We start from the raw sequence: 26320 nt of genomic DNA on the forward strand, positions 1-26320 counted from the left end.
TGGGAAGAGATAAGTTTGATCAGGACATCAAGATCTCCTCAATTCAGCTAGTTAAAGAACCATCTACCGTGCCTGTCTGTGTGGCAGTTAAAGGGAAAACAAGTGTTGACTTTTTGGTGAGGAGCCTTTTCATCTGAGCAATGTTTCGTCAGCCGATGTTTTGCTTTTAAGATGGAGGTACACTTAACTGTAACTGTGAACATGGTAAGAACAAATCGACGCGGTGGTCTAGGTTCTTGCAGTATTCTCTGCGCAAGACCCTGAAGCAAACTTTCTCTTTCATCTTTCTCTTGTTCTGAGAGCTCACAATGTCCCGATTTTTCCAAATGCCCTTGGGTCACCGCAGGGGACGGACTTCAACCTCCCTTTCCGGGTCCTTCAACCTCCTTCTTTTCCAGGGTCAACAAGGTTTCTTTTCTCCTGAGCGGCAACATTCCGAGCATGTTTTATATACCGTATCTCCTGAAATATAAAACGGTACTCAAATAAAAACTGGTAAACAAGGCTGAGTCTGAGTCAGTGTGTGATTTTTTTTCCTCCAGCGTTGTGCCGCGCACTGCATGCACCCCGTGCGGTTCGTGTGTTCCCGTTTTACTGTGATTTTATTTTAGATCTATTGTTTTCGTTAGTTTCCACTTGTATGATAAGAACATTTTAAACCGAGGGACATTCCGCCTTGGATCAGGACAGTGGGTCAAGTAATGGAGAGAGAGAGGGATCTCTGTCCACTGTTTCTCTCAACAAAAAATATAATGCAAGTTTATTTTAGATGTATTTTTGAGAAGCACGGCACCCAGACAGGAGTTTGATTGAATATTAAGAGATAGAGTTTTGGTTTTAGATATAAAAGCCTGCTTGCAATAAAAGCCTGGTACCCTATGCAGTTGAGGTAAATAAAAGTCCGGGTCACTGTTTGAGGAATTATGGGTAGTGTCAATAAATGACATTGAGTTTGATTTCACTATTTTTTTTTATTTTTTTCATCTTTATGTAAAGCAAAACCACTGCCACTTCCTCTCACTCACAGATCTTGCTTCTCTCACTGCAGAGTTCTTATTGATCATCCTGCTGGCATGTTCTCCGGTGGTTCTAACATCTTTTGTTCTCGTCTTTTAAGTGTACCTTCTTCTTTATTTGTGTAATTTTTGATGCAGTTAGAGATGAAGAGGAAAAAAAGCCAAATGGACCAGACATCACACCTGGCTAACACTTCTGTTTCAGTAGGCCACCGCCCGTGCTCCAAGTCAAAACAAAGATGCGTGCCTTCTCCTTAAACTTCCTTTGCACAAACTCGAACATAGGAGATTGAATTTAACTTAAGATATCAAACTCAAGTATTTTGCAAATGTCTTCTAATCATGAATTTAGAAGACAGAATTGCCTATCACATGATGTGTATAGGACTTCATAGGCAATCTATTGTTGAATAAGTTGCAGTGGAGTTTAACATCAATGAGCACACACCAGTTACATAGAGGACTATGAGCATTGAATGTTTTTCACACTACACCAACAGTGTGGTCAAATGTGGTTTGGGTCAATGGGGTTAATTAGCAGGACCATTAACAATAATAAATGAAAGTCTGGCCAATCCAGTTCAAAGTGCTTTGTTTAAAAAACAGCAACGACAAAAGCAGTTACATTTCAACCCATGTTTAAGGCATGATGAAGAGACACGCTAAGTGAATAAATTGTTGTTGGATGAATGAATATGGAGGTCACCAGGACAGCATCTCCTTTAGGGGAACTGCGAAGAAACCCACATTTCCAGACAGGATACTGCAGTGGGACACCACCAGAAGAATGAATCATATGTGGGGAAAACCCAATAACATTACACAGGAGAGGGCTGGGAGAGGGTCATCAGAGGAGGAACACCCGGCTTAAGAAAACACAACACAAAAGGATGAAAATCTAGAAAGCAGATGTGACAGAGACCGCATGATTTGTCGATGATCCACATCGAAGTCAAGGATTGATCGTAGCAAAAATATTTTCTGGAAATTCATCCAGTGCAAAATGTGTCAGGTGCCAATTAAAGCTGCACAATGTATATTTACTTAATTGCAATATCGCAAAAAAACAACTATCCATCTTGCAAAAGGCAACAAAAGAAGCATCCAAGGCATGTCAGGATAAATCCTTTTCTCCCCAAAAGCGTGAGGGAAATAAAATTAAAAAAAATTAAATTCTGGCTAACACAATCAGTGTGTCAGCAATTTTTCGAGAAAGAAGAGACGGGTGTCAAGTTGATTAAAGTGACCTACTGCTTCCTGCCCTTGCATCCTGACTCTGAAGAGTTTGACGGGCCGCGACCCAAGGTAGCGTGTTCGGGTGTCTGACAAGTCGCCCGTCACTGGATCCAGAACAGTCCTGAGCAGCACACCGTTCTGAGGACAAATAAGTCAATAAATAAACACATACACATATACAGTAGGCATTAGTGTTGGCTTAGGGCCTGACTGGCTTGCCACCTCTGCCCAACACCAAAGATGAGGCTGAGGGTGGTGTTCCTACCTGCAGTCCGATGTTGAGGTAGAGGAAACCAATGGTTCCTTTCTCTCCAAGCTCGTCCTGCTTCTCTACACCTCCCATCTCCACGATGCACAGCGACTCTGGCTGGGCCGGGAGTGCCTGCATACTCAGAGGCTGCAGACAGTCCTGAAAATATGGATGCAGATTTGGTGGATAAGAGACATGATGACAGACACTGGCAAACTGTCTTCACCAATCCCCATGTATCATTTTTTCCCCTCCCCTAAAAGTCTCTTGTAGCATGATGCCCAAAGGAAATTACGGTGTTGAGTAGACGCATTCTTCACATAAAATTCCTGTTTGATGTCACAAACATGCCAAAGAAAACGCTCATCGGCCAGCGACTCGGCTCCCTTTGCTCCTATAAAAGAGCCGTTCAAAGGAATCGGCTTGTTCATATATCAATACTGATCGCTGAAGCACCGGTCTTTCGGTGGCAGGGAGCGGAGAGGCTCCTCCGGTTCGAGACCAGCTTGGGCTAGTTCTGGTGTGGCTCAGAGCCCAGAGCGTGGGGGTTCTCCGCTGTGGTCCCCACACTCAAAACATTTCATGGTCTCGCATGCGGGGGAAAAAAAAAAGTTATTAACTTTTGATTTTGGATTCTAAATCGGATATGAAATGATCGAATGATACACAGATATTCCTGATTATTAATGTGCCAGCGTCTGGAAATTCAACGTGCGTCGCATCCCACCGGTAAAGGGGCCAAAATTAGGGTCATGTTTCAATCACAGCCGATTCGAGATGGAGCCAATAAAAAACTGTCTATTGCAGGGTCATTTGACCCAGGACTGAAACCCGGGTGTTACCTTTCTCACTAATGACAAATGCCGGATGTTAGGGGGTGTTACCAGGTTTTTGGGGCAGTGGGAAAGGGTTATTATTCTCCCCTCTGGGCAACAATTAGGTCAACAATCCTTTGAATGGGGGTCTAAAGTCCTTTGAGACTGTAGGTGTCTTCAAGGGTTATACAAATACACCCTATTACTTTCTCACACATGTTTATGAACATCTTTTTGTCGTGTTCTCTCACCACCCCTTGGAAACCAAAAACGTGGAGAAAAAAGAAAGTAGAGGTCATGCATAAAACAAACCACTTCTGCACCATAAATTGAAACAAACAGAAAAAACCCTTGTTAAAATGTGACAGGACCACACCGGCAGTAGGGTTCGATGCCCTCTCGTATGTGATGTATGTCAATTTCAATGAAGTCAGCCCTGGCTTTCTGACATGAGGGAGAATTGACCGTAATGTTTATGACTTCAGCCTTTTTGTGTGACTCCCCATGGGCCTTTAAAGTGTCTCAACTCACAGAAAAGGGAAGCTGCCGTAACTGTTCTATATTGCACATTTTCGGCTCAGACTGGTCATAGCCTAATGCTGAACATTCCAAAATCTAGGGTAGTGGGTAGAGGCAATTACGTACCGATGGGTCCAGGGAGATAATGCGAACCGTATTGTCGACCAGGCCCACAGCCAGGAAGCGAGAGCGCTGCTCGCCAGGCGGCACATTGGCCAGGCTCATGCACACCACGTCGGCAGACATCTCCTTGCGCTCCGTGTACTCGTTCAGCTGTCCAGACTACAAAGAGAAGCACAGAGATGGACAGGGCCTTAAAGTATTAAAAACTACTAACACACGTTCTTGTCGGATATCAGATATCGATCGGCCTGTCAATGTCATAAACCTACGTTATGAAAAATAATGAAAAGAGTCCCTTGGTAGGGCTGGGCCGTATACAGGCTTTTTACGGCATAGCGATATATTTTCAAACAAGTAGCAGTAAGAGTAGTAAAAGTAAAAATGGTTTGATGTTGCCTTTAAAAAGATAACCCGCTTCTTACGTAAAGCCGTGCCAGCATCTCTCCTCTCTCTCCCTCTCCGCACAACCCAGTCCGTTCGCAGAAGGAGAGTGGAGGCAGAGGGACAGAGGTAGAGTCGGCTTATGCGGCTTTGGGCTTCTTTTTTTGTGAAGGTGCGTGAAAAAATATCAGGGTTTTCTTTGGGCTTGACTTAAAAAACATGGTTACCATATACCATAAATGAAAGTTGCTTGTCAGATTTTCATAACAAGCAATTTACATTCATGGTCGCTATTTTCCCCAATACAGAGGTTCCCAACCACCAGGCCATGGACTGGGGCATTTGCCACCAGGCCATGAGAAGGCGGCCGGGAATTGTTTCAGAAGTGATCACGGCTCTGGGGAGCCGCTCTTTTGTCTTTCTCAGGGAAGAAAAAATAAATCTGTGAAAAGGACAGTACTCTGTTCAGAGACTGATTGGTATGATTATAGCTGTCATGCAATTTTATTTTCTTTGCACATTCTATTTATCAAAATAAAAAAAGAAATAAAAGGAATTCATTTAAAGGCATTAATGTTTCCTGGAATTTTTTTTTTTTTTTTAGCGTAAAGAATTTTTAATATTGGCACAAAATATCTGTATCGGCAGCCTCAGTCAAACAAATATCGGTATCAACCTTTAAAAACCCATATAGGCCGAACGCTAATAATCATTCACACTAGATTAACAGGATAAAAATTTTCAAATTACAAAAAGAATATCAAGATCTTAATGCACATTCAAGCGGGAATTGCTGGTGAATTTGCTTTTGTTGCATTTCAGAACACATTACAATTCATTCTAAATGAAAGGGACGGTGGGTCGGTAGCAAACAGCAAAACAGGGAATGAAGAGCTGAAAAAATAAAGAGGTCAATGGCGTTGTCCTGGTTAGCTCCCACAGTGATTACATTTGAAACATTATTAGGTGCAAAGAAAGTGTTCAACACAGCAGTCTCCCCTAAAAAAAATATGTCAAATACATTTTTAAGAAAAATGGAAAATACCAATTAACAAACATTCATACATAGGACTGAGTTTATTTTATCTTCATAAATATCTAATAAATTGCTATTTATAAAATGTAATTTTAAAGTAATCAGCCAGCCACACTCATCCACATCTCGTCAGCTGCTGACCGGAGGGAAGCATTAATTGCCATGATAAGCTAGTTGGCAGCATTTCTAGATAGCTTGCTTGCACCCTTTAAGCAAAAAAACAACCAGGCCTTGGAGGTGTCTATGTTGGCCTGACCAACCATAGATATAGAAACATAGATACCGCGTTTGCGATTTGATCTCCGCTAGAAAACAAATACGATGTGTATTAAGAGATGCAGACATCTCTACAAAATCGCCTGTAACTCACTTCATTCTGAATGGATTTTCATGAAATTTGGTGTACTATAAACGTGAGAAATTGAAAATGATACTGGTTATTGGAATTAAATCCAATTACTGGGGGTGGATCAGCTCCATGCCAAAACATTAACCATCTGAATAGCCACAACTTCCTCTGGGACATGCAGGCTCCAAGCTATGAATAGACAGCATCAAGTATAAATTATTTACAATTTCAGCTTTTGTGAATTTCTCCAAAAACCTAGATTTCTATATCTATTATATTGTTATAGAAGTGCATGGTTGCTTGTTATGGTATTGACAATTAAGTCAATTCATTAATAAAATAAAATAAAGACTTTCTTCCCCAGAACATTGGTCTACTTGACACACTATATTGTATGTAGTATTGGATGAATATATTATAGTATTGTAGCATTATATTATACTATTGTACTGTATTTTATAATAGCATTGTATAATAGTATAGTATAATATTGTATGTGTCCGTGACTAAAGTGAATCTGATATTAACAATATTTGTGACATTGTTTGTGAAATGGCAACTGTCCAGCATGCAGAAGTGGACTTATGTGTGTCTCGGAGTGTACTGATGAACTGACTGGATGTTCTCTCTTAACTGGAGTCTGGGAAAATTGAATAGTCTTAATAGTCGCAAATATAATGCACACCTAGGTTACAGCACCCCTTGCACAGACCCCGCTGCTTGAGCAAGCACTCTGTCAACGGAGTGTGACAAAGAAAAGGGACAAAGTGTTGCTTTAATTCAATAACAAGCAACCAGGGGGATATAATATAGAAATCTACATTTCTCTCACAAAGAAACTCACAAAAGCTGAATTTCTAAATACTTTACATTTGATGTAGCCTATTTATAGCTCGGAGCCCACATATCCCAGAGGAAGTTGTGGCTATTCAGAAGGTGTTTTGGCATGGAGCTGATTAGTTCCACCCCCGGTAACTGAATTTAATTCCAATAAGTCAGAGTTTCTGCAGGTTTCACCAAGTTGAATTAAAGAGTTAAAGACCTTTTAAGGCCATTATGAATGCAATCTAAGATCTATTTCACATCCATACTGGCCCCAAAAAAATACAAAGGACATGAAGGTTAATCCCACAGGTTCGAAATATACTTGCGACACAAATTAGATGCGGATATGGAGAGCTCTATCCGCATCTTCTGACGCGATACCAGAGTCCACTAGTTAATTGAGCACAGATGGCGTGTTCTCTCAGATAGATAAAAAAATGCTGCAATGGGTCGGCGCTCCCCCCTCCCCCAAAAAACTCTTTGGATCAGGTCGATTTACACAAGTCACCCAAATTTGAAGTGGAAAAGGGTGGCACTTGCCAAAAAGCGAGTTGCTGAAGACCTGTCAAAATCGCATTTAAGACATTTTAAGGCAATAAGGTCAGATAATTGGATTTTAGAATTTTGAAGGACCTGCGGAAGCCCTGTAATTAACCAGTGTCATGTTCAAGTTCTCACATTTTTAACAAATAAATTGAATGAAAATTGGTTCAGAATTAAGCAAGTTATGGTCGATTTTGAAGAGAAGTCTGCATCTCTCAATACACGTTGTACTTTACTAGCGGATCTTGACCGCCCCAATATGGCAACATACAGCAACAGCCAATAAGGTATCTACGTTTCTATATCTTTGAAACCAACGTCCTGAAATACCCCCAGAGTCCTCCGCTCTCCTTCCTGCTTGTGTATTTTGCCCCTTACCGGGTCCATCTCAAAATAGACCAGCTCCCCGCCGGTGAGGGCGATGACGACCTGCCGCTGGTTCACAGCACAGCGGACGATGGTCTTCTTCCCCGGGGTTTTCCACTCATTAACTCGCTTGTCTGCTCGGATGTGACGGATGCCATCTGGGTAGACCTGAGAATGGAAGGAGGGAGAGCAGCAGAGGAAAAGCTCAGGTTGCGTTTGCCAGATATTACGTGGCGGTTCTACAACAGTTTTAATGGCTCTGTTGGTAGAGAGCAATACAAGTAAGGCAACCAAGCATATGTAAGGAGTAGTTTTTTATGTGCTGGTTCAGTCAGCAGGACCAACACCTCTTCAGTGCCTGAGAGTACAGTTTGTAATAGAGGCTTTGTAATAGTATCAAACTTGGAAGATAATAGCATATTATCGAAATAAATTATGAGTAATCTTCCCTTTTTGTGTGGCTCATTATTACTCATTTTAGCAGCTGCCAAAAAAAATCCCCACAATCCTCTGGGTTTTCCCAACATAGGGACAGATCCTGACCCACAGGGCTGCCACGTAAGCCTGGTTCATAGCTTTCCACACGCAAGCCTGAGCACTTGACGTCACCCGCACCTGGTCACATGGGGGCGTTCATTGACTGGTAGGAAATACATGAATGAGGCATACTAGAGTGCCGTGAGAAACAATTAAGAAGTTGGTAAGGCCTGTAAAAGTGTTGGTTGAAAGGTTAAACACTCGTTATAGGTTGAATAACTTACAGTATCCAAATGCATTATCTAAGTATCTAAGAGTAATCTAAGGGTTGCTGGTTCTATCCCAGGCTCCTCCTGCTAGCATGCTGTAGTGTCCTTGAGCAAGACACTTAACCCCTAATTGCTCCTGATGGCTACGTCCATCGGTGTTTGAATAATTGTAAGTCGCTTTGGATAAAAGCGTTTGCTAAATGACTAAATGTAAATGTAACATACATTGCTGTTTGGCCATTCTTATTCAATTACTTCAACATGCTGCTTAACACACTATGGTGTGGTATGGTGGTCAAAAGGGTTTCGTGGATTTTCAATGCTGTTATAATTAAATAGAGAATGGCAACATCAAATTTTGACCCACTACAATATACTAGTGCTCAGACATAAGCCTCTGATGCCTTTTAACTTGTAAGGTACATGTAGGTACATATTGATATTTACTAAGAATTCTATGTGTCAGAAAAGCCATCACTGACAATAACAATTCCTTTAAGGTGCAGTTCCATAAGCTTGTCTGTGTTGGATGGATTACACTACGCCCCATTCGAAAATACAAAAAATATATATATTGCAAATCTAATTGAGATCTGTTGATCAAATGCTTCAATTGTACTTGCATCCCAATCTTCTCAATCCGAGGAAGATTCGAGGGTGATAAGATAACGCCACTAGCATTTGAAGATGTTTCAGAGCAGTCAGGTAGAATTGCCGGCTAGCTGTGGAAGGGCACGAGTGCAATAAACTAACGGAATATTATTTTTTGGCTATATCGCCTGCCCATTCTTGTTATCCTGGCGGTTGTGAATCAATGTTATGCTGGCTTGCTCCAGGTCTGTTTCACTGACCTGCACCAGGGCGTCTTCACCGAGAAGGGAGCAGGACAGAGTGGGCGTGGTTCCCAGGAAGCCAGAGTCTGTCACTTCTTCTACCGTCTCCCCGATGGACAGCACCAGGGTGGCGTTGACGAACGACACAATGATATAGGCATCAAACTCATCTGAGGAACACAAGAGGCAGGAAAGGAAGAGAGTCAGTTAAACATATGGTGTGCCATAGAATAGTACCTCTACCATACCTCCCGTATTTCTGAGAAAACACACCAGAGCCTCGCGCAGTCCTTTAATCCCTCTCTGGGGGGGAAAAAGGGGGCAAAGATATAGAGCACAGGGCCCCCCCCTAGTGGTAGTAAAGGCAACCAACACATGACAGCATAAATGCAATGACTTTTGCTTTTGACCAATCTGCTTTTGCCATAACAGTTTGAATGTATTGGGTGACAACACTGTACATGTTCTTGGTCATTTGGCCTCATACAGAATTGGATGAGAGCACATTATAAGCAAGAAGGGGAAGCCGGGGGGGCATGGATACAGATCACAGGGGTCCAGCGAATGGAGTAAATATCAAGATTCAAGATTTTATTTGTCACATACATATACATACTTTCATACATATATGCAGTGAAATGTAATGGCAAATTTTTATATCCATGAGTGCATCGCAGTCGTATGAGGTAATCGAGGTAGATCATTACACAAACATATTGTGTACAGTATGCCAACTTGACGTACAGTTTTTACAATATGAACAGCAGCTATGTTGCAGCTGGTTCATCTAAGGTTTGCTTTGACTATACATGAGGACGTCACTGAAACGCTTAATTTCAACATAATGATCAGACCTACTACAATTTCAGTTTTCCATTTGATTTTAGTTGAATACTTTAACATAAAGAAAATAAAACATCATGTTGCAATGTAATAAATAAAGCATTTCAACTTGGATAATTTCTTTCTAGAAAATAAATGTTAGATTAACACTGGTACATTTTAAACAAAAAAGGATTCAATGTTTTAAGGGGGAGTGGAAATTTAGTTAAGCATTGAGTATCTTGGCAAGGGATACAGACTGAAAGAAAGATATTTTGGAGAAAATACATTAACATGATGAAAACACCTCATGGCAGTTTGAAGACCACACATCCTGCATTCCTTAAGATTTATGATTCCTGCAATCATTAAAATGTATTCTAAAGGTTATATATTAAGGAGGGACATAAAACACAACACCAGCCACCTAAAGCACAATCTGATACTCAACTTGAAAGAAGTTAACAACCTGGAAAAACACTAGAAATATGTCTTTGCAAAATATATTCTTAGCTGTGGAGCTAAAACAGTGTACATGCTGGACCTAACCCAGAGTGTGTGGATGTGCCTGTATAGGCATAAGACTCATTAAACTGTAAAAGAAAAGTCATCTTTAAATGTGGGGGCATTGCAGACTTCAGAGATAGAAACTTCCCCAGAGACAAATTGAAGTTAGCATTTAATATTTACCACAGCACGAGTTTCCAAATTGGCTCCAAGTTCAGTGGGCGTTTTTCAATTTGTCAAGCTAAAATAAATTCAATTTAGGATAAACTGTTACATTTTTATTCATCTTTTATTCTAGCCATGATTTATTGAGGGGTTTATAAATTCAGTGCTTTAGTCTGTGTTTTTTCCCCAAACTTGCCCCGTATTTTCAAAGTAACCCAATAAGGCGTAAAACTGCAGGGCACACTCTAAATAATGAGAACATCCTGTCAAACAACCATGGCACAAGCTATGCAGCACACCGGGGAATGGACAAATGTAAACATGGATCTCCATCTATTGGTGCCAATTGAGTCTGTAAATCCAGACAAAATGTGTCCTGCAGTGGAACGTTTAAAACCATAGACTTCTGGTCACTAATGGCTCCAGGTTGTCTTACTCCTTTCAGGTTAGAACCACCTGTCCCAGAACACCGTCAGCAGAGATTCAATAAGAACTCTGCGGTGAAAGAAACAAGAACTCGCCAGTGAGAGGTGGTGGGGATGGCTTCGCTTTAAATAAAGATGAAAAAAAGAAAAAAAGAGCGAAATCAAACTCGATGTCATTTATTGCAAGAACTTCACCGGTTTGAGCGGTGCTGAAGTGGCTCGGAGCCCGGTGGGGAGCGTGGGGGTTCTCTGCTGTGCTCCCCACATGAGAAGTCCCCACACTCAAAACATTTCATGGTCCTCCATTGATAATTCCCTCAGGACAAAAGTCATTACCTTCTGATTTTGGATTCTAAATGGGATATGAAATGATGGAATGATACATGGATATTCCTGTATACTTATACGCCAGCGTCTGGAATTTCATCGTGCCGGTAAAATGGCCAATATAAGCGAGTCGCCCCAGAGCAGATGAGAGGTGGAGCTGATAAAAACCTGTGTCTATTGCAGGGTCCTTTGACCCGGGACTGAAACCCGAGTTTTACCATTCCCACAGATGACAAATGCCAGATGTTAGTGGGTGTTTCTGGCGCAGTGAGAAACGGGTATAATATGTCCATTTTAAGGATGGGCGAGGGTTTGTATACCATGGTAGCTCCAGCAGTAGTTCCTTGACATGTAAAATATTTTCCAGAACACAAAATGTATGGCTCAGTTTTTTTTTTCTTACAACTCCAATGTGAACAAATGAGAAAAACGTTACACTTTACACTTGTCTTGGTGGACATCATTAACATGTGTAGCTGGGTTCAATCTGTTGTGCATGTCCTCTGCAGATGTAGAAATATCAGGATAACTGTGACTGCACTGAAAACCAGTTGGTACTCATGAAAATGAAAAGTCATGGATCATGGAACACGGTGGGTAATGTGTGAATTCCTCATGCCTGCCAAAAATATTCCTTCTCACAAAATGTTTCTCGTGTTGTGTGCCTTTACCTGAAAGCTAAAAACAATAAACATTCAGAATTTGTAATGGTGATTTGTTACCTTCCACATGTCTGCGCACTGTCCACACAGCATTGGGGTTACCGGGCAACTCGGACACAGCCATTTCTGACACCTTGGAGAGAAAGAAAGAAGGGGAGGGAGTAGAGGAGAATGAGGAAAAAGGAAAGAAGTTAGAGGGAATGCTGCAAATGAATAGAATTGAATTATTACATATTTTGAAATGGCTTTCTCGATAGGGCTGATGGGATCAGTTTGGAGTTGAGAACTCTTCACTTTACAGTCAGAGAAGAGACATGAAAATTCATCATTTCCTCAGCCAACAACAGTGATAAGCATAACATGTGTACCTCCAGTCCATGTCTGAGGACCCTCAGAGTAGACCTGGGTCCTCTTCCACAGGCCACGTACAGCTGAGGAGTGTCCTCGTTGGCCAAATCAGCAATCTGTCAAACAGAACAGTATCAAGGGATGGGATTATGTGAATTTTGATGACGTCACATTAAAGGTGGTAAACTTTCTTTAAGCCTGTTTGGGTTAGAATAATGCAGTAAAAAAAAAAAAAACTAAAAAAAAATAATTGAAATCAAATTTACTAATTACAAATAAAAATATTTAACGTTCAAATAATATTGATCATATATATTCTGGCAAAACACACTTTCAAAGCCATACTGAAAGGACCACACTCTTCAGAATCTTGAAAAATAGAAGAGCAACATCAAAAAATATTGCCTCAAGCGGCCATTAATGGGATTCAAGAACATGGCCCCATATTTAGATCTTATGGGGCAAGCTAAAGAGGGACGTTCGGCAGGTTTAGCCCTAAAGTGTACCAAGATATAAGCTTATTGGTCAAAAGATCTGAGTGATCATTACAATACTGCCATGTATTGGATAAATATTAAAATTGTATTAATAGTAAAACTTGTGGCACTCTTGTGTGCCTTTAATGATGCAGTTCCCTACATTACAATATTTTGCAAGAACAATACGAATCACCAAGAAGGTGATCCATTTTGTGGACTGTTATACGGGCTTATATCACATTTTGGCCATATCATCCACTCCTAATTAGGATTGTTAACAAGAACCTTAATTGTGCATCACATCAATGGATTTGCACAAACCTTGGTAGGTGAGTATTCAGAATAGTTGCGGCTTGGGCGTAAACCTGCAGAACATTGACCGTGTGCAGCGAGGAGGCAACACACACCTGACAGGACATGATGGGCGACAGGTTCTCCTGCTCGTCTACAAGCACCAGGTTCTTGAGGGGCCGGGGCTGGAAGAAGAAGGTGTCTCCCTCCTCCAGCGGCATCGCTGACGAGAACTCTGGCTCCTCATCGTCATCGCCCAGGTGCGCTATCTGGTACAGGTAGCTAGATGAAGGCAAAGTAAACAAAATAGGGTTTAAATGGTGACCAGCAGGAAAATATACTGAGATAGAGAACTAGAGGGTGAGAGACTAAGGAGACTTACTGGTTCCCGAACTCGGACGATACAAACAAAAAGCCGGTCTTGAGAACACACATGGCGGTTGCCACGGGGATTGTGTCAAAGTACTTCATTCGGATTTCTGTGACCTAGGGAAAGAAAAAACACATTTTCTTTGACATTTAATAAATGCCTCCCTTCAACTCTCAAACAATTTGTGGGCATTTGTAATTGTAACCAATTACTTGTGCCATGTAATTATGGGCTACTTTCAAATTCTGAATATTCGCATTGAACAGCCGAATTTGATACGTCTGACAAAATTCTGAGTCGGGTACAGCCCTAGTAGTCACATCCCAAAACTACAGCAGATGTACTTCACTTTGTTTATTTGTGGTGTAACTTTAGATGATTTGATGTTTTGACTTAAAAAAATGCCCATATGCCCATGCTCACCATCTCTTCATCTGTCTCCAGGGTGACCTTGAAGATGTCGCCCTGCTCGGTCTGGGCCAAGAAGAAGAACATGGATTTGGTCTTGTGGGTGGCCGAGCAAACAAATATCATGCCGCGCTCCGGGTCGTCCAGATCGTTCTGCCGTCAGAGCAGGTGAAGGACAGGATAGGAAGATAACAACGGGACAGGAAGAGAGCAGAAGAAAGAAACGTTAACAACAGAGTGAAAAATTACCGTCAGAAGTGTTTCAGATAGCAGGCCACATTCACTTAAGCATATAGGTTCTAGTTTAATGTTTTAATTTTTAGCCCAAATGTTATGTTTTGTAAAAGATACCCTGCAAAATGTCCAATATAAATTCGATAAATATAATCTTATGCTAAGTGTGTACCCTGCGTCGTGGAATAGGACAACGGATGTCAGGCTGGTCTCCAAAGTTCTTGTAGGTGATGTAGTTTTCAGAGCAGATCAGAACTCCGCTGGGTCCGTCCGAACCACCAGGGACTATAGAAAGGACACAGGATAGACTTAGCTTTTACGTGCGCTTTGTTGACAGTTCAGGTTCCAACAGGGAGACTTTTCTGCAAAAATCTTGGCATAGCTCACATTCGCACAAGAACATAGAGGCGGGATTTAAATCAGCGACGATTGATCTCTCTTCGTTTTTCTCCTCCTCCCTTTGGATCAGAGGAGGACAAGAGGCTACATACTCTGTGCCCTGTCCGGGTACTCTTGGTCTATGTGGAGGGCATGCGCGCCCCCAAAAACCCCCAAATGGTCTTAAAGCGCATTCTAATAGGGGTTTGGCTACCTCCTGGGATTGAGCATTGGATTGAGAGTGGTTACAGTCAGGTGATACAAGCTCAGCTGTCTGTGTTGCGGTTTAACAAAGCACTATTAAACTTAATGTTTTTTTTCTGTTAAAACACTACTCCACTTTATGACTTATTCCTTTAAAATAAAATAGAACATTCTTATTTCTGTAAATTTATTACCAAAGCATTTATTAGTAATACAGTTCAAATTATCAATGTGTTGTGTTGCTTGTCAATTTCAGTGGTGACCCAGTAATATACTGGGGGGGTGGGCCATATGATGGGTGGCCTGATCACAGCCTGTCAGGGCCAAGTTATGACTTGGTTGGTTAAAAAGGGCTTTCAACGTATTCAGTTGCGCTGTCTAGACACAGCTTAAGGCATAGTAAGAACTCGTGTTCTTCATTTGTAAAACCAGAGTTGTAGCACGACCCAAATGTTTTTAGACCCTCAAGAGAATCACTGCTAAACTATTATTTTCAAACTTTTCTCAAAGTGTTATTGTAATTAATCTATTAAATTATTCACCTCCACCTTTCTATAGTATTTTATATAATCATTACTTTTTCTTACTTTATTCTTCTACTTGTGTTGTTGAGATGGCAGTGTGAATTTCATGGCTAACAACGTTTTGCACACGACAAATAAAGCACATGAAACAATGCAGTTTAGGAACTTAGTTTTAGAGACCTCAACCTTCGCCATCATGTCAAGTGTCAAAGATATGATTTGAGGCAGACATGTCAGACAAGGGACACACTGTGAAAAGTAGGCAATAGCTTTTTCAACAAGCTACTACAAGTTAATTCTGTCATTTGCTTTTCCCCTGTTGCGTGGCCACCAAGTGTCTTTAGGTCATTTGTAACCTGGTCAAGGTGTCCCTAATGTAAGCCTGCGAATCTGGGATCAGCCAGATTCGCAGGCTTCTCGCAGAATCTGAACCTAAACCTATTTGTCAATGTTCGCCGACATTACAAGACCGGGTGAAACAGAATTAGCCCTATGTAAACTCACTACTAGGCCGGTGCTTGTGAAAATCCTTACCTGTGATCAGGAAATTTCCATGCTCCTCCAAGGCTTCGCTGTATTTGCGGACCACATGATTCAGGCCGAGGTCAAGTTCGTAGAACGTCAGCGTCTGCTGCGTGTTGGCAGCCGCTTCCCCGGTGGGGTCGTTGTCAGCTTCCTGGACAATCACATGCAAAACGTTTGGGGGTTAAACACACTGACAGGCTAACAAAGGGGGGTTCCATCCAAAACACACATTAATTTTGATATATCAAGTGGGATCAAGTGCAGCTTTGAGATGAATGCTGTTGTTTTTAAGACAATAACATCAAGATGCTAATAATACGTAACATCCAAATGCAGAAAAATGGCTTAATGGGCCCCTTATCAATGTGATTTGGGCGGCCATGGTCATGACATTAGTTGGTGAAAAATGGTAAATGAACTGCATCTTAGCCTTGTGCAGATATGCGATTGGATCGTGTATCGACGATTGAAGGGATAATCGGTTGTTTTTTCCTACACAGATATTAAGGCAATTTTTTTAAACGAAGTTACTAGCACTAGCACAAGTGAATTTTAAATTGTGAAATTGCTCTGCGCTCCGTAAAAATAGATACGATTACGGATATGATTTGATTGTGATATTAAAAGGTTAGATAATGTAAAACCGAACATGATGCTGAAATATTTTCACACCAAGCACAGACACAGACGTTAAAAAGGAAGCTGTTGTTTGAAAAGAGGATTTAAAAAAAAAAAAAAAAAAAAAAAAAAAAAAAAAAAGCTAAACAGAGAATAAATTAATTAATAAAAACAAATAAATATACTACTACTACTACTACTACTACTACTACTACTACTACTACTACTACTACTACTAGTAAGTAGGGCTCCAGGAACAAAATTGAAAATTCTTATAGAATTAGAATACTAAAATAAATCACTATTATAAATCACTGAAATTGCCATTCGATTGTGTTATTTTAATAAATAAATAACTGATTCTAAATGTTTTGTCTAACGTTAGCGAATCAATTCACATGCGGTGAGCAAAATAAGTTAGTATAATATTCAATATAAGTTCATCCAGTTTGTTGCAGTCAACGCACATTAGAGAGAAATATTCCCGGTAACGACGTGCAAAGTCTGCGTCGGTGGAGACGCACCAGCGCGTTTCCCTCTCCTCCAGCGTTTCACTGTGTACAAGGGAGAGTGCTGAGACTTTGACTAGAATGTTCACTAATTCCACTGATGTGGCGATGGAAGTGGGAAATAAACCCGACCATCAGCGACGGAATGTCCTCTAAACCTAGAGGCTTCCAACCACCGGCTTGTGGACCGTGCCGGGCCACTTGCCACCGGACCCCAAGAACACAGGCGGGATGTTTTTTCAGGAGCGATCTATGATCTGCTTCAGAGCAGAGCAGTAGGAAACAGAGTAAATTAAATACATCTAGAGTTTTTATTTGCTTTGTTTGGAGAAAAGATAGCTCTACTGCATCTTACATAGCGCTTTTCTAATCTTGCAACCACTCAAAGCGCAATAATAAGTAACAATAGGTGCCTTACATTCAACCATACATTCATGGCGGCGGCGACTGTGCAAGGCCCACACCTTCTCATCGAGAACAGATAGGGGTTCAGTCTCTTGCTCAAAAGCACCTCGGCGAACTGCCAGGAAGGAGCCAGGGACCAAACCAGGAACCCTCTGACCCTACTGGACAACCCGTTCTACCTCCTGCGCCACACCGCACCCCCAAAATCTGGGTGGATTGTTATTTTTCCTCAATTGAACTGATGAAATGCACCAACTTTGAATTGTTTTTGTAATTTCCAACTTTGGTTTCATTGGTTTATTATGTAATAGTGACGGATGATCTGCCTCCATCATATGAAAATGTGCAAGCCTTGAGACAAGGGTGAAATCGGACTGTAAAATGGCTGTTCATGGCCCGATTACTGCCCGATTTCCCTAAACTACTGATGCCACATGCATGTATCCATATACAGTATTTGCATATATGTGCTGTGATCAGACAACAACTGTTCTTCTCCATGTAATGGTCAGAGAAGAGACATGTGAAACTCTTCATATCCACAGCAACCTCATTAACACTAAACAACATTCAGGAGCTCACCTCGTAGTCCATTTCCAGACAGGCAAACATGGGGTTCTCGAAGCCAACGTCGACGCCTACCACGTGGTATACCAGCGTGTTGGCCTTGTGGGCCTCCAGTGGCGAGGAGATGGTCAGCCTGGCCGCCGCATCTCTGTTCAGGATGTACACCAGCTTCTGCTTCTCTATGGCTCCTGTACACAGAGGACCTCATTTAAATATTCAACATGAACATTTAAACACCAAATTAATGTTCAAATTAGTAAATAGGCATAACAAAACAAAACCAAAACTAACATATAAGTTAGCCATAACAACAACCATATAACCGCAGCAATAATACTAATTACCAAAGTGACATGTCTGGATCCTATTTATCTTACATGTTATTGGATCATCCTATGATTCTGTCTTGTATTCATTTACAAAAAAATAAAGAAAAAAATAAATCTGCTCTCAGATGGGAGCTGGCTCCATGAATCTTTGTGTGTATACTGGTATACATGTGAACATCAAATTGGTCATCTTCAATTTCAAACCTCCATTTTCATACCACAATGAGGATGTCATCTGAGCATTATAAGATGATAAAGCAGATGGTTTTTTTTTTGGTGTGTCGTGTTTGACGTCACGAGAGCCAGATCGTTCTTTTGCTCGCTTTGTGAGGGCATAGAATATAATGTAATTGGCAAATGTGGTCTCCCCGTTCCATAAGTGAGGATGTATTATTTACAAGTACAGTATCTAGTTTTTTACTAAATGAAGTCCCATAGTAACGGAAACAACAGGGAGACATGCGTCCCCACTGTCAGGTTTTTTTTTTGACAGTGAACAGTCCCTTAATTAGGTTGTGTTTAAAAAAAACATTCATACAAGTAGGAAACAAACAAAAGTAAATAGATCTAAAATTATAAGACACAGGAGGCAGCGCACTCCATTGTCTGGAGGAGAAATTAAATTTTTTATTTTTTTTTAACTGCTCCAATTCTCTGAATTTGGTTTAACTTAATAAGGGGGGGGGGGGGGGTGCCTGAGCCCTTTTCAATCAGGCCCGTTTTTTTTTTTTGCTTTTTTTAAGTGTGGAGCTGGGAGTCCATGTGCCTTTTCTTTTTTTTTTTTGAGCACCTGCCCCTTTTAACATCCCTGCACCGGATGTAGAGCGGGGAGGTGAGATCCGATCACCAGTGGTTACTCGACAGCTCTGAGCAGAGGGCGAGAGCCTCCGCTCCCCCTCCAGTTTCAGAACACGGTAAACTGCACTGACACCGTTTCAATGCTCAGATTTTTCAATCAATGTCAATCGCCATCTATTTATCAAAGGCTATGCAATTCGATAAATGAAGAGATTTGCCGACATTAAAAATAACAAAGCGGTTGGTTGGTTAAAGCCACATAAATTAGGCTAAGTATTACTCAGAAAATGTAATTAATAAGAATGCCCTTGGCGAAAAGTATTCTGCTGTTGTATTCTTTATTATACATTGTGACAGCTGCCTTTTTGTTAGAATTGTTTTTGTGTTCTGTGTCACAAAATTATCTCTTGCCCTGCAGCACAATTAAGTATTAAAATTTTAATTAGTTATTTAATACAATAGCAGGGCTCCAGACTGCAACCATTTAGTTGCATTTTGCGACCATTTTAGGAGACAGCCCCCCCCTTTTATTTAATCATTATTGTGTATAATATGAAACACCAGGAGGGAGCAAGAATTGATGCCGGGTCGGCACTTCTTATATGCAGCCGCCTATAGGAAAAAAAATCCTGTTTGTTATGCAAATTAGGCGTGTGCTGATTTGCGATCGGGTCCTTTATTGACAAAAGAGGGGATGGTCTGCAATAGCTTTTTCCGATGGTGATTTTTTTTTTTTAACTAAGTTATTATCAGAACTAAGATTTGATAAAAAATAATCTGTAGAATCTGTAGAAGTTTCTGGTGGAGCGCCATGTCCGCCCTCTGACTCAGCGGGCAGACATCCCGCTCCATTATTTAACAGGGCTCAGCAGCTAATCAACACGAGTTTAGAGTAAATTGAAATAGTTAATTTGCTCTGCGCTCCATAACAGTAGTTAACGTTGTGGATATGATTTGGATTCTGATATTAAAAATAAGATAATGTAAAATGGGACATGATGCTCTGATATTGTTGCACCAAGCACAGACAGACTTTTAAAAAGGGAACCATTGTTTGAATAGAGGAAATATTGTTAAATATATATTTTTAAATGTTTGAATATCTTGGATAAAATGTTCATAATCTTTTATAAATATTTATTCACATAGCTTTGACTGTATTGCTTGCAGAAAGCTTAAAGGTTTAATCATTTCAAAGCTCAGTCAGATGCTGAGTCACGCTCGAGATGATTATTCCAAATCTTTAATCCAAATTAAATACTAATGTCAATGATAACAATAAAAAATGCTAAACAGAGAATAAATTATTTAATAAAAACGAATATACTACTAAGATTAGAATGTTATTATTAAGGTAATAAAGTCTGCGAGCGCCATGCGACGCTGAGGGAGAGAAGATGTTTGCTCTCTGGGCACGGAATCGGCAAGGCGCGCGAATGCCCCAGGACGGTTGCCTGGGTCCAGACCTTAGAATTCGCTCACTCCACCGAGTTGACTGATTCTTCTGGTCTGAAATCATGACACGAAACAGCGGTTTCTCAGTTAAAAAAAACAAAAACGATCGGTCCAATGAGCACGGCAGTGGGGACTAATGATTAGCTAGTCAATGCCACGAGGGGCACTAACGCCGCTGTCAAGCTGTGCAGCGCCCGGAACCAAGGAGGGGTAATAACAACAATGGCGACCGACAAAATAGACAATTCTATTGAGGCTGTTCTAAATCAATTAAAAATACAACTTTTAACAACTGACTTTGAAATCGGAACAGTACTCTGCTTTACGTTTAAATTTTTTATTAATTATTATTATTATTTTTTATTATTTATTTATTTATTTTAAATTGTTCCACTCTTCAAACCCTGGCAAACCAATATGACGGATATGCATAAGTGTCAACTTAAGGTGGAGGTACAATTATAAAGAAGTAGAAGTTTTGGACCAAAAATAAGTTTTCAGAACAAGATAGGAACAAATTGACGCGGTGATGAGGGTTCTTGCAGGGTTCTCAGTGCAAGCCCCAACTCCAAACTCTGTATTTAGTCTTTTTCTCGCTCTGAGAGCACCCCTTGTCACAATTGATCCAAATGATGTTGCGTCGTGGCTGGAGGCGGACTTCAGGCGGACGAACATTTGAAACCCAACTAGGGTACGTTCTGCCTTGGATCAGGACAGTGGATTGCGTAACGGTGAGAGAACGATCTCTGGTCCAATGTGCATCCAGGCTGTTCCAGTGTCTCCAGGCTGTTCCAGTGTCTCCGAACAAAAAAATTAATAAATGTGGGTTAATATGTACTTATTTTGAGGATCAAGGCAGCCAAATGGAAGTTGAGGTAAATAAAAGCCACAAAAGGAAATACGGATACTGTCAATAAATGCCACTGTTTGAGTTTGATTTCACAATTTTTTTTCTTTTTTCATCTTGATGTAAAGCAAAGCCACTGCCAACTCCTCTGGCTGCCGAGTTTCTCCTTCTTTTACCGTCAAGTTCTTATTGAGTACGTCTTTTTAAGTGTATACTTCTTTAAAATTAAGTTAAAAAGACACCCTCAATCTATGAATGCTTTTTAAGTTGTGCGTGCGAGTGTGTATGTGCACGTTCCCACGCTCCTCCACAGGATCAAGTGCTCCTGACCCCACCCTCCCTCCCCTCTGCGGCTCCACTGCTCTGGGTGGAGGCCTTGTCAGGTGATGATCACACTAAAACTGATACCCCTTTCCCACTACGCCGAGGGAGCGATCGGGGTGCAATTTGTGCCCTCTCCGACGGTATCGAAGATGTGCGCCAGCGATGTCTGTGCCAGCGATGCGTGCGCTAGCAATGGGGTGCCTGCAATCAGATTCGGCGTGCCAGAACAATGTGTTTCTATTTCAAGTCTCCTAATGGAACTAAACCGTGCATAACTGGTACAATTTCTCCGTGGCGCCGGCCTGGGCCACGGTGCGCAGCGTGTGCTCCTGGCGATGCCTGGGACCCCTTATAGAGCTGGAGCCTCTTCCAGAAGACACTGTCCATTTTTTTGCCTGTAACCTTTTTTTTTTTTTTAATTGAATGAACATCAAGCTGTCCCTGTCGAGTACACGGAGCGGCGCTCAGACAAAGCTCATTCACTTGCACACACAAAGAGGATGTATGTGGACATATGCGCGCAACATTTTTATGAAATACAATTCTGCTGAAACACGGCTTATTTTCCAAATGTTCATTTTCAGATTTGATAAATTTCAATATTCTACTGTGATTGAAGTTTTTATTTATTCAATAGTTAAATAAAGATATGTTATCCATATCAATTAACCTCATTTCATCAAATCCCAAAAAAAGATCATACTAAATGGCAATTGCAATAATGGTCTTAAAAAAAACAATAAATCGCAATTTGATTATCTTTATAAAATCGTTAAGCCTTAACCCCGACGTACCCTGCCGGGCTCCTTGGGGCTCCAGCACCGCCACACACATGGTCTCTGAACCGGAGGAGCGTCCTTGCTCCCCGCCGCCGGAGGACCAGCATCGGGCGCTGCCGGCCATGGATACTCCGTACTGCTTCTACTGATTTGTTCCCAATTATACTGGAACAATACATGACATAACTTTTCCGGCATGTTCGAGACCATTAACACGACACACAAGACCAAAAAGGCATAACCTTTTCCCGGCAATGGGAAAGGCGTCAACACCTATTTTAAGTGGGTTTACATCCTAATTTTGGTGTAAAAACGGTATCATAGTTCTACCGCTGCCTCTCTCTTTCTCCCCCTCTGTGTGTTCTCGGAGCTAGTGTTGAATGGGAGTTGACAGGGCTAAATCAATAACAAGGGATGAGAGACCCATCCACCCTCCCCTCCTGGTCGCGCCACCCCCTGGCCATCGGCTCACATATCGGTGATCTCCAGTAGACAGGATTTGATGATATAAAAATAGAAACGTTCGCCCAACCCCATGCAAATTTCAACAGCACTACACATGGCCTTGTCCAGCCCATAAGCATCTCACTGGCATCGAGAAAACTATTTTCCGGCAGCAGACTTCCCAGCCTGACTGCACATCTCCAAAAGTGCAGTCTTACTTATCCTGTAATCCACTACAAGCCCTCACTTTCTCATAGAAGATTAATAGTAATGACAATATATATTAATAAAAAGTAATTTAGAGCACATCATACACCGCAGGTTTTATACAGGCAATTTCAAACCAAACTTAAGCTGCTTTCACACATGCACTGCAACTCTGAACTTATCTAGAAATTACCCATTATGTGAGAACGCAAATGTCCAAATCTGTTGGACCGGACATTAAACTGACTTTACCCTGCCAGCTCTCTAGTACAAAGTCTGTGTAATATCCTACTGAGCCCACATGTAGAGCAGTGTATGACTTTAACGGCAGTGTCATCTGAACAATATGCTGGTGGTGTATTTTTAACTGTCTAGAGATCCCCCTCTGTGAATAACTGAATTTAATACATAAGGATCTCATATAAGGATCACATAAGTATAAAAAAACAAAGAATCTAAAAGTAACTTCCCTACAAATACAAATGTTGATGTCAATATGTCTTACCAATCATTACAGCTCTGCCTTTGGGATCGACAGCCAGGAACTGGCCGGGAACGATACGCCTGCAGCCGCTCTTGCCGAACGTCTCCTGGTGGATTTTCTCAAACATGTTCTTTGAGGAATGGTACTCCAGGATGACAATGCGACCACTGTCACTGCCCACGACGATATAGTCTAAGATAAACACACACATTCAGGTCTTAGACATGGAATTATAATGGCCTGACATAATACAGCACGCATCTGAAACTAAATGCGGGAGGTGTAAGAGAGGAAATACAGTGTTTCGCCTAGGATGGTGTTGTAGCAGCGGAAACAGGCTGTAAAAATGTAAACGATGATATCAAATTAAATACATTTTCTGATTTTCATTGAACACATCACTTCCGAAACAAATTAGTTTTCCAGCTTCCCATAGACACAGCATCGCCTCCTGCTTAGAGAGGCATGTCTAAACGTGAGACAAACATGGATGCTTAGTCGGACTTCTGCGCTTATTTTGGTGAGGCACTTAAAAGTTGTGTAAAACAGACAAGTACAGGATAAATAATCAATGTTTTTTCATTCTTCATTATACTTATTTAAATATCGGTACACATTGGCTGCATAAGTGCCGATCCTGATGTGGTCAACAAAGTCTAATAATGGCCGAAATATCGGCCAAACCAATATATTGGTTGGGCTCTACCTTTTACCTTCAGGTGTTCATTCCCAAAACTGTGTTTCATCCCAAACTCCAGGCTGTAAGCTTATTCCAACCTGATGATTATATAGTGTTAGGGGTGGGACCATGCCAAGTATGACCGCTGGAATCATGATTTAGGCCTACCGAAAAAATACGGACCACACCAACGTTACACCATGAAACATTTTAACGGTGTAACTGCACAATTCAGTCTTACATCGTTCAGTCTTTCCACATTTTTTCAGCAATTACTTTCTAACATTTATGGTGTATTTGGAAACAAATCACTGAATTCACTTCACAGGGACTTAAAGGTTTCCCTCTCTCCGACTTTCCTTTTAATCTGCCCGTCTGTGTTCCACTGAACATTTTCACGTCATCAACCATTGCCATTATTCACGTCAGTCTTGATCGGGGTGACTGACACGTCACATTCTTACAAAAACAATTGATTACACACCTTTGGTTCCACCGGTGAGCCTGAACGCCATTAGGGACCTCACAATTCCAAACACCTCCATTGTGAGCAGAGTGTGGACTTTCCCTGTGTTGGCATCCGGCCGCAATAACTCCAGAATTTTCCCCCGGGAAACAACAATCTCCTGCATCTTGGTTCCTAGCAGAAAATAAAAGCATCCCAAGTCAGATACCAACAACCCGCCACTTGATACAGCCAAAGTAAAAATGTTGTATTTCGATCAGAGATGTTCTAGTTCTCTTCATTGATTTGCTGTCAGAGAAGAGACATGAGGAACTCATCACTTCATTACTGTCGGCCTGTGCAGTCAACTACGACAAACAATAATTCTGAGATTAAAATGACAAACACATCGTACAAACACAGAAAACAAAATGTCTGCACATCTTGGACTCGGCGAATTAAGATCCTGATCCTCACCTGAGAAGTTGCCATGGATGGCATGGGTGATGCCAGTGGCACGCTGCAAGGTGATGTTGTACAAAAACATGGCTGCAAATCAGCGGTTTCCTCTGGGTCTCCGGGAGCTGGTCACAGAGCCCTCAGTCCAGCTCAAAACTTGAGGGACAGGGAAGCGCGGCCGACCTGGGGATACATATAGAGGAAACATATCAAGTGTCGCGGACAGTGAAACACCGAGTACTTAATATTCGCGAGCCAAGAACTCAATTGGAAAATGAAATGTATGTAAATATGTATTCAACAAAACTATTGCTCTCGTTTGCGTTGCATTTGTTTGGGTAGGTCTACAGATTATTATTATGATGATTTAGCTAACATGCTACGGCTAACGAGCCCTTGTTCTCATTCATAGAAAGCGCCACTTTTTTTTATAGACGTATACTTTAAACTCACCGCTCTATCTTGCGCGCATAAAATAACTGTTTGACTGCGAATGGCGCGCGGGTTAAGACGAAATATTTTTTACCGGTGTTGGAGGTACGATGGTTCGGATGTCAGACGGATAGATGCTCATTCGCAACATTCATTTGTGCAAGTTCGTAACAGCGACGAACGGCCGCCGACCGCGTGGGTCCTTCGTCCACGACGATGGCGTCACACGCTTGCTGTGGTCCGCAAACTGCCTGACGGTAAATCCCCCCGCCCCAAACCTAAAAGGTGTAGTGGCGCTGATTCCCCAATGGGTGGCACCAAGTGTTTGTCCAAATAACTACGGTACGACTCCCTCTGCAGATCATCTTATTGACGTCCTATAAATAAACTACATGACAAAAAAAAATAATAATAATAATAAACGACTTCATTAGTTAAGCTAAGCTTAAGTTAAGCTCTTTCTGTAACCAATGAATATCAAACATCTTGACTGCGTTTTTTGTGCATAACAATTTTAAAGACTCAGGTACATATTTTATTATATTACCCCTAACCCTGTTGTTATTGTTCCTGGAAAATTCTCAAATTGTTCTAAAACAATTTGGAACAGAAGAAAGGCAGAACCCGGTTAACACGTCTTGTTGAAACACCTCTCGGTTGAAGTTTCATTCAGCGATTTATCGATCCACACACAGAGCGGAAGTTTGGGAAAATCGACCAAATCCGATCGATATCACAGACGCCGTCCAATGCATTTCACGCCAAATTATGTCCAACCCGGCTAAAACCATCGGGAACACAATAATGACAGAAGCTACGAACACGGTTAAGG

At 41.3% G+C, this 26320-nt stretch overlaps 1 protein-coding gene across 1 annotated transcript in view; it reads right to left on the reverse strand.

The window, feature by feature from the left end:
- sf3b3 (splicing factor 3b, subunit 3) overlaps nt 1-25694 on the reverse strand; it is a 46347-nt gene extending 20653 nt beyond the window's left edge. The window contains exons 1-17 of the mRNA XM_080001934.1: nt 25583-25694; nt 25075-25239; nt 24637-24792; nt 23495-23665; nt 17822-17994; nt 15717-15858; nt 14249-14361; nt 13858-13995; nt 13447-13550; nt 13181-13346; nt 12315-12410; nt 12007-12079; nt 9057-9208; nt 7472-7627; nt 3963-4118; nt 2518-2661; nt 2268-2390 (exon numbers count right to left, since the gene is read on the reverse strand). Coding sequence (XP_079858060.1) covers nt 2268-2390; nt 2518-2661; nt 3963-4118; nt 7472-7627; nt 9057-9208; nt 12007-12079; nt 12315-12410; nt 13181-13346; nt 13447-13550; nt 13858-13995; nt 14249-14361; nt 15717-15858; nt 17822-17994; nt 23495-23665; nt 24637-24792; nt 25075-25144 — 2133 coding nt within the window. The 5' untranslated portion in view covers nt 25145-25239; nt 25583-25694. The remainder of the gene's footprint in view (nt 1-2267; nt 2391-2517; nt 2662-3962; nt 4119-7471; nt 7628-9056; nt 9209-12006; nt 12080-12314; nt 12411-13180; nt 13347-13446; nt 13551-13857; nt 13996-14248; nt 14362-15716; nt 15859-17821; nt 17995-23494; nt 23666-24636; nt 24793-25074; nt 25240-25582) is intronic.
- Nucleotides 25695-26320: the final 626 nt, after the last annotated feature.

This window comes from Zeus faber, assembly GCF_960531495.2.
Source record: "Zeus faber genome assembly, chromosome: 6".
In the NCBI taxonomy this organism is placed as follows: domain Eukaryota; kingdom Metazoa; phylum Chordata; class Actinopteri; order Zeiformes; family Zeidae; genus Zeus; species Zeus faber.